Source organism: Etheostoma cragini, chromosome 12, assembly GCF_013103735.1.
Source record: "Etheostoma cragini isolate CJK2018 chromosome 12, CSU_Ecrag_1.0, whole genome shotgun sequence".
Classification (NCBI taxonomy): Eukaryota; Metazoa; Chordata; class Actinopteri; order Perciformes; family Percidae; genus Etheostoma; species Etheostoma cragini.
This window is the reverse complement of record NC_048418.1, coordinates 6,001,501-6,010,014: the sequence shown is the minus strand read 5'-3', so window position 1 is coordinate 6,010,014 and position 8,514 is coordinate 6,001,501. Positions and strand designations below refer to the sequence as shown.

The 8,514-nt window shown below is 41.8% G+C and overlaps 1 protein-coding gene across 1 annotated transcript in view; it reads right to left on the bottom strand.

Moving 5' to 3' along the window:
- Positions 1 to 3,425: 3,425 nt before the first annotated feature.
- The window catches only part of rnf220a (ring finger protein 220a), a 147,147-nt gene continuing 142,058 nt past the window's right edge, over positions 3,426 to 8,514 (bottom strand). The window contains exons 14-15 of the mRNA XM_034887403.1: positions 5,918 to 5,966; positions 3,426 to 5,299 (exon numbers count right to left, since the gene is read on the bottom strand). Coding sequence (XP_034743294.1) covers positions 5,205 to 5,299; positions 5,918 to 5,966 — 144 coding nt within the window. The 3' untranslated portion in view covers positions 3,426 to 5,204. The remainder of the gene's footprint in view (positions 5,300 to 5,917; positions 5,967 to 8,514) is intronic.

Sequence of the window (8,514 nt, the reverse complement as noted above, 5' to 3'; positions counted from 1 at the left end):
AGGGATGAGGATGGGTGGAGAAATGTTTTTTTTTGTTTTGTTTAAAAGGTCCCATGACATGGCGCTCTTTGGATGCTATTATATAGACCTTTGTGGTCCTCTAATACCATTTCTGAAGACTCTTTCCCAAAATTCAGCCTTGGGGCAGAATTACAGCCACTAGAGTCAGTCCCACAATGAGCTTTCCTTAGTATGTGCTATTTCTGAGTCTGTAGCTTTTGAGGAGGAGAGGTGGGGGGCAAGGTGGAGGCTGGGGATGTGGCCTTGACCAACTGTCACTTTGCTCGTTTCAAAGCCATGATGTCTCTCTCTTATAGGTGGGCCAAATTCTTTGGGCGGGCAAAGCAGAGAAATGCGAGGTAACATTGCCCCTTATAAGGTCATAAGGGGCAATGTTGCCTCCCAATACCAGATTCCAGTTCGGCCCATCTGAGCTTTTATTTTCTCAAAGGCAGAGCAGGATACGCAGGGCTTGGTTGACACCTATCTCCATTTCTACCCACTGGGGGACCATAGGCAGGCTGGGGGAAATCATATTAATGTTAAAAGAAACTCATAAAGTGAAATCTTCATGCCATGGGGCCTTTAATCAGCCCAATTTCTTAAATGTGTTTTAATGGTTTGTGTGGGCGCAAGTGTGAGTGAGTCTGCTATGTGTGTGCATGAGAGAGAAGGAGAGAATGTATTTTCCTTTAACTTATGAAATAAACATGCTTACCTAATGTAGATCTTGTATTATTTTTCACATGCGGTTACACATTTGCTGGTCAAAAACATGAAAGTGTCTGGTTTTGAAATTCACCAGCCACAGAGGCAGGTCAACAAAACAGTTAATTTCCAACCCTGCAGCCACTTTACCAGTGACATCACTGGCTAACATGATAGCCAACAGCAACCAGATAACAACGTGTTAAGTCAATTAGCATGTTGCCTGAGCCTCCAAACAAACCCAATAATCTTTCGTACAGAACACCTATAGTTAGCTAACAACATGTAAGGCAAAAATGCATTTAGAAGTATCACTGTCTAAAATAACTTACTTTTTAAACAATATATAACACTTACAGAATACATTAAGAGGGATGACGCGTCTCCACAATGGTCTCCACTTCTTCCTACTGTACAACAGTGAAGCCAAATTATCCCGGTATGTGCGCCGCCATTTTGGATTTTTGGAGCCAGATTGTCAATCCCAGCTGTCAATTATTTTCTTCTTCTTCTTTCAATTTTCTGCAGTCTAGATGCCTTCACGGCACAGCGCTGCCTCTCACAGGACATTCAGATGTTCCTATTTAGTACCCTAGCTATTTCTGTAGGAACAATCCAATTGCCTTGATAAATTCTAGGACAGCTTGTATAGTCCCAGGATGGTCCTCTGTCAATTTGGAAGTTTCTACCGTAAGTATATCATAAAGTAACTAATAAACAACCAAACTCATCAGAAAAATTAACACTTGAACAAACAGTAGCTCAATCACAACTATCCTACCTTAAATGAACCATTTTGGGGAAAAATGTATTAGACTTGTACTTACATTTTTGTAAGTTTGGCCAGCATGCTATCTCCGAACATGAACGGGGGGGTTGGTATGACCTATAACCTACTCAAATACAGCTACTGCCAACAGGCCTACAGCAAGCAGCCACTATGATCAAGTCTACAGTCTATACATCAACCCCTGACAGAATTGTACACACCCTCAACATCAGAACATTCTATAAACTTTATCTCCTGCTGACAAAATATTCCCAGTACATTCACTACAGCTTTAATAGCATCTGACAGCGCTTACATGAGTGCTTGCTGGGCAGGGCTGGGTCTAATAGGGCTTGGGCACACATCTAAGCGTGGTGAGAGAGATTATATTGTTGTAATTCCCGCTAAGTAATATTACTGGCGGCTGCTAAATGAGCTCTGATGTTTGGCAGGGCTGGTTTCTATACCACTGTTTAACAAGAGTATGCAAGCACACACACACACATACACACCTCTTCCTTAAGCATGCTGACACCATCTGGCGATCTGCTGATAGCTGCTTGATAGCAGTAATGGGATTATGTGGAGTTTTATGGAGAGAGCAGTGGTTGTGTGTTAAAGTCTTCCTAGATGGTAATGCTGTCATCTGGATCTGCTTCCCAACCAGGAAAATTAGACTTTAAACCACCGCCACATGTATCATGTATTGACCCTACATCAGCTAACAGTAGTAGTAGGCCACAGTGTGATACAATGTACAATGTAGTTATGTGTTTTGTGTCCTTCGTTGCACCTGTTCTAAGCTAAATGCTCTTATAATAGGACTATTATAAGATAGTATTCCTGAGGATGTCATCAGTTTGGGCTTGGAGACTACAAATGTCTTTACATTCACATACTATAGGTTTGGGGTGGTTGGGAGGGATTTACTCGCACTGGCAGGAATGTGATTACGTGAGACATTGTGGTTCGGGATCTGTGTATCCAGTTGTGAGACTCACCTCCTGCTAGGGTCTACCTCCCTTGCAATAAAACTTTTAGCATCTGACAACACTTGTCTTAATGACTCACTCTGAAAATGATCTAATACATATACATGTGGTTAGTTCACCTTATGGAAAACAGGCGTTAGCATGGCAGCATCTTCTACAAGCTTGTGTCTTAGCCACCCAGCCTGAGCAGCGGGGAGAACAAATATCTCCAAAGACTTTCTACTTGGATTTTTACAGTCCCATTACTATGAAAATAATGTTGCGTTGTATAATATAAACTCTTATTTTGCTGTAATTTTATGGGTTAAGAGGTTTTGCATTGCCGGATTAATCACCCCCTGCTACACTTTGTGCATTGTGTATGCATGCTCTCACCAATTTCCAACTAAGTACACTGCACATACAGCAGCAGACCACACATGGCAGTTTCCTTATCCAGTATGGATATCATCTCAGGTTTACTCCGCTAGTATGTGGTATTTTGATGAAATACCACTTTATTTGAAAATGTGCACTTTGAGTCACACCTGCTGGTTTTATTTTTATTTTGTGGAAATGTGCCTTTTTTCTTTACATAGTACAACTTTATTCTCCAAAATGTGGCACTGATACTCTGTTGTACTGACACAATCCTTTTGTGCAAAAGATGATACCTTTGGGAGAGGTTTGAATCCTTCATATTCCTGTACATAACCTACCAGGATGTGTACCTACATGATGAGCTAAATCCAACGGGAATAGAACTATAAGACAATAAAGCAAAATAAAGCATTTCAATAGAGACAAACTCATGCTTTCCTTAACCCAGAATGATTTTGGACCCTATAAATGTATCTCTGAAAACAAAAGGTGAACTGTGAGCCGTGTACGTTACTTCAGGGGATTGAATTCAAACATAAAAGACATGTAAGACGCCACCAAAAGTCTATTAGAAATGCACATAAACAGAATAAGCGTCTTTTGCATTGAGGCCATCTTCCTTAGCTTTATTTCAGTCAAAACAGGTACATTTCTCTTTCCTATGTCTTATTTAACAGCCCAGATTGTGTGAACAAGACCACTCGTGGTATTTGAGAAGTTTTATTTTTTCATTTTTTTCAGCATTTCTTACAACAATACAGACGTCACAGAATACATAGTTTTACAAACACAAAGCACACCACCACCTTGGTTGCTGCTGCTGCCGTAAAAGGGAAGGGGGAAATGCTGCGGGGTTTTGGAAGTTGCCAGTTCAGCCTTGGCCATTCCTCTTTTCCAGACACTTCCCTCATCTGTTATAGCTAGAAAGAACCTGCCCTTCGAGGTTACCATTTTGGAACCTTTTTGCAGCATAGCAGTATGAGAACAATGGAAAAAAAGCTTTCTTTTGAGACATGTAGGGGTAAAACAAAACATTTTTTAACTATGATCTGAGCATGAAGTTACTCCAACTGAGAGGAAGCAGAAATGGAAGTTAAAAGAAGAGGCTTAGAGCAGTCCCATTGTTCTGCTTGTTGCAGTCAATCTTGGGCAATGGGAATCTCTCCATTCTATAAAACTAACAAAAGATCTTTCCTTGCTTCATGTTCGTTTTTCAAGGTACTCTGCAGAAAAATGACACCACCTAAATCTTGACCATCTAGTCTCGAGTAGTTTATTATTACTTAAATGTTTTATTCCTGTACAGTGAAATAACAGATCTTCAAATGATCTTTTTTTTTTTTAAATACAGAAGGCTTCTTTTATTCCAGCCATTTTTTCCCCAAACATCATTCCCAGACCCTTCCAACTTACAACAGGACTTTGATATTAGATACTTCTGTGTGTCTGCTGATAGTAACATGTGTGCATGTGTGTGTACATATGCGTGTGTATGTGTGTGTGAACTCTATGTCATTTACACCCAACATTGTAAACATACATAGAACTATATTACATGTGCTTGCACTGCATTTTGGAGGGGGGAAATTTTGGTTTACTTCACTAAAACACCACAAAAGAGGGTAAACGGGAATAGAAGGGCTCGCGAGGAGAAGAACAAGAGGTGAGGGAGTGTCAAACTCCTTTTCAAGCTTGTGAGGTTATTCTCAGTTTGGTTGAAAGCTCAGTTTTAGTGGACAGGCCCTTTTTTAATTCTTTTAAGCAATGGGGGCATGAAGACAGGATTTTTCTCTCTGGGATAGGGAACAACTAAGAATAAGAAGCTTTCTGTCCAGTCTTCAGGTTAGAGCCTGTTGTCCAGCACCTTTGAAATGTCAAAGAAGAGCTAGAGGGCGGAAAAAAGAAGTCTTTATATTGTGTATAACGAAGTTCCTTTCAGGTCCAGCAGTATGACGCTGCCAGGTCTCAGCAGGGTTTAGCTGGGCGTTGGGGGTTCTCCACTGACTGAAAGTCTTTCAGTGGACGATACCACATGTTACATGTACAGAGAGTCATGAGAGGAAACAAGCCCGTTGAGCAGTGGAATTACAGGTCTCCGTCTTTTTAATAAAACTTTTTTGGGGCGGGTAGCCGGGCAGCGAGTCAGTGAGTTCTGCTCAGTCATTCAATTTCATCCAGTTTTAACCTCCCGAAAGAGCCAGTGGAGTCTCAAAGACAGCCGTCTTGTCTCTGTACGCTCTTGGAGGGTTTGGAGCTAGCGACACAGGCCACGAGAGAGGGAAAACAAATGAGGATCGACGGGGAGGGCGATGAAATCCGAGATGAGAGGAGGAATGGATCGGATGGACGAACAGGCGGGAGGATGGGTGTGCTCTTTACAAGTAGACGCGTCTCAGATCCCCGGGTGAGGTGATGGTGTTGCACTGCGGGCACAGCTTCTTGTTCCCCTGTGGTAGATGGAGAGACAATAGTTAGCTTTGTTGCTTAGAAAATGAGTAAAGCTCAGTATAAAATGCCATCTAGGTCACTCTCAAATGCAATCACTCTGGATTATAGAGCTACAACAACTCTCTTCACTTATCAAACTTTCCAGCTTCACAAATGTGAGGATCAGTCACTGTCACCTAAGCTGATGATGACGTATGAGACTGAAAGTTAAAGGTACTCTGTGGAGCTTTTACCACCGGTAGGGCTACAGACCAATGTGTTCTATGAGAGGGTACTCTGGTTTATTTGCACCTTGCTTTGGGACCAACTCTTCCACAACCGAGCCGAAGGCAGCGTTAGTTTTGGTCCGACAAAACAAACAATTTGAAGATGTTACCCTGAGTTCTCAAACTCACTGTTCTTTCACATTTTATAGACAACAAACAAGTGTCAAATTTAGCACCACGAAAAATAATCATTAATGCTGTTGTAGAAGACACGTTTTGTGCAATTCAACCAATCTTTATAAGGACACCTGTATACAATAAGTGTCTTATGATAGTTTACTAGTGCTTGACAGACGAGCCAAACTGTGTCATATATTTACTACTTCCTCAATGTGAATGTAAGCCCGCCTGTTAGCAGCAGAGCACCATCTCACAGTCCTCCCCTCGGCCCTCTTCCTCTGCACTGCTTTGATAGTGTGCCATCTGCAGTAAAGCAGCAGGTGATAATATGCAACACAATCTGAGTGGGTGGTCTGCACCACTGTCCTCCACCTCTCTGTGTCCTCCCCGCTGCCTCTTTCTACCAGTCAGCTTGTTCCTTTTCTTCTGTTGGGTGGTTAACTGCTGGCTGTAGGCACATTCCTGCAGTCCTTACTGTGCTGCTTTTGCATTAGATACAGATGTATAAATAAATATAATCTGTCACAATAGATTATGTAAATAAATGAAGTAGAGTGGTTCATCTGGTATTAACTAGGAGAGGAAGCTGCAGCAATTGCTTCATTTTATGTTATGAATAGGATCGGGTACCTATCTATCGGACCGAATAGCAATGCTTTCAAAGCTATTGTATAACACCCAATTCCTATCTAGTGGTTGTTTTGTCCATTTACCAATAGTAGGTAGCTATACCAAAGTAGGTTCACAATAAATCTTTTTGCGCATAAAAGTCTAGGCGGAAATGGACGTGGCCCAATTCAGGAGATTCAGCTGAATTCAGGGAACACGTGGATGTGTGGATTTATAATGTGCAATGTACAAATTTGGAAGTTATAAGGCCAAACACAGGGCCACCTAGCAGGGGAAGTGGCTGAATGTTTTAGTCCAAGGTCCCTGCAGGGATCTGGACCAGTCTGTAAAATGGCAACCCCCCACCATGTACTGTTAGGCTGTAGAATCAGTTTTAGGCATAGAAGAACTGAATCTGGGAACCTTGCAAACGCTTATTTGGGCTACAAAACTGACCATCACAAATCCAAAAAGTATCTCTTTGGTATGTTGACACTTTCATCAGTCCACTGTAGTGTGTGGGAGGCTAGTCTTCCCCCCCCCCCGGAGAAATAGTGTGTGTGTGAGACATCTAACACAGGTACAACAGAATGCAGAGCTCTCATAACTGGAGCACCTAAACCTTCCAAATCCTTGCTGGTCAGTTATAAATGTACTGACCCCAAAGATTTATAGGCTTCTTTTCCTGTAAGCCACTGAATTAAATATCTGGAGTGGGTGCACAGACTTAGGTAGTCTGAAGGACGAACACATACACATTCGAGAGGACGGAGGTGGTGCAAGTGTCTGACAGATCTCACACACTCCTGCAAAGAGGATTTGTGGCTCCAGAGTACTAAAAACAGTCTCTTCATGTCTCGAGAGAGAAGAAAGAACAAGAAAGAAAAGTGTGGAGGTGAAGAAGAGAGGAAATATGAAGAATGTGTTGAAAAGTCTAGGATGGTTTAAAATAGACACACACGTTTGTACAGTAGCACTAGCACTGGGTTTCAGATGTTTTGATACTGGTGCTGAGCGAGTCCTCTTGTTTGTTTGCACGTCTGTCAAAGCTGTGTACTTCTGTTTAGTGCGGGTGCTAATTGTGTGTGTGTGTGCGCACCCGTCACGCTGTGCTCCAGCTGCCTTGCTCCAGCTGCCTTGCTTGTTAAAGTGGTACATGGCTGGGCTGACGTTAACTAGATTCCAAGGCATTTACTTTGATCAGCACGGCCCGCCCGTTTATATAGCTGTCTCCAGGCTACGAGTTTAATGCCCCGTGCATTAGACCTGTGATGGCAGCGCACGCACACACACACACACGGCAGATGGAAACAATGGGCCTCATTCAAGAATGACTTCTTATGGTCTCCCTTAAAACATCTAATAACAGAAAATTAGAAAACTCCACAAGCAATTTATAAAACATGGACAGGTGGTTTTGTTTGTACCCACATGACGTTCTTAAGGAAGTATTGATCTTATATTGGATGTATGTTCCAGACAATCGTTAGCATACATCTAAAGGCCAAATTAAACCTTGAGCAGCAATCCTCAGAGCCATTTTCCTTCATAGTCTTATTTTACAAAACTAAATAAAATTACCCATCAGGCACGTGGCTTAATCAAATGCCAAAAATGCTAATTTCTTTGAGCGACAGTGGATTGAAAGACGTGCCTCGCCATTTTTAGATCCACAGTATGCAGATCTCAGGTGGTTAGTATAGAAACATAACTCTGGAATTGTTTATTTTGCAGTTGTCAGTTACGTTGCAGCAATTCCACACGATTTATAATTTCCGCCCCTCTCTGTGTGTGTTTACTCCTGTAATTATGCTAATAGTGTATTTGAAATTGCTCAAGTACAATATTAAAGGGGAACTGCTTGTTAGTAATTGTTGACGTGCGTTACAGCTGGCAAATGATGTGTTTATTAAACGGATAGCCTAAGGTGAGAAGGAAGAGTATTGGGGTAAAACAGGTACTAGACAAGTATATACAGAAGACAGAGAAAAAAGACAACAATGAAAGACGTGGAGAAAATAAGAGATAACAGCAAAGAAATCAAAGACTAGACTGTTTTTCCTTCCAGCGGCAGAAAAACTGTGCTCCATTTACCACATTAGCACCAGCTAATTACACACTACTGAATATATTAGACTAACTAATAACCAACGAAATCATTGCCTGTGTGTGTGTGTGTGTGTGTGTGTTTGTGTTTGTGTGTGTGTGTGTGTGTGTGTGTGTGTGTGTGTGTGTGTGTGTG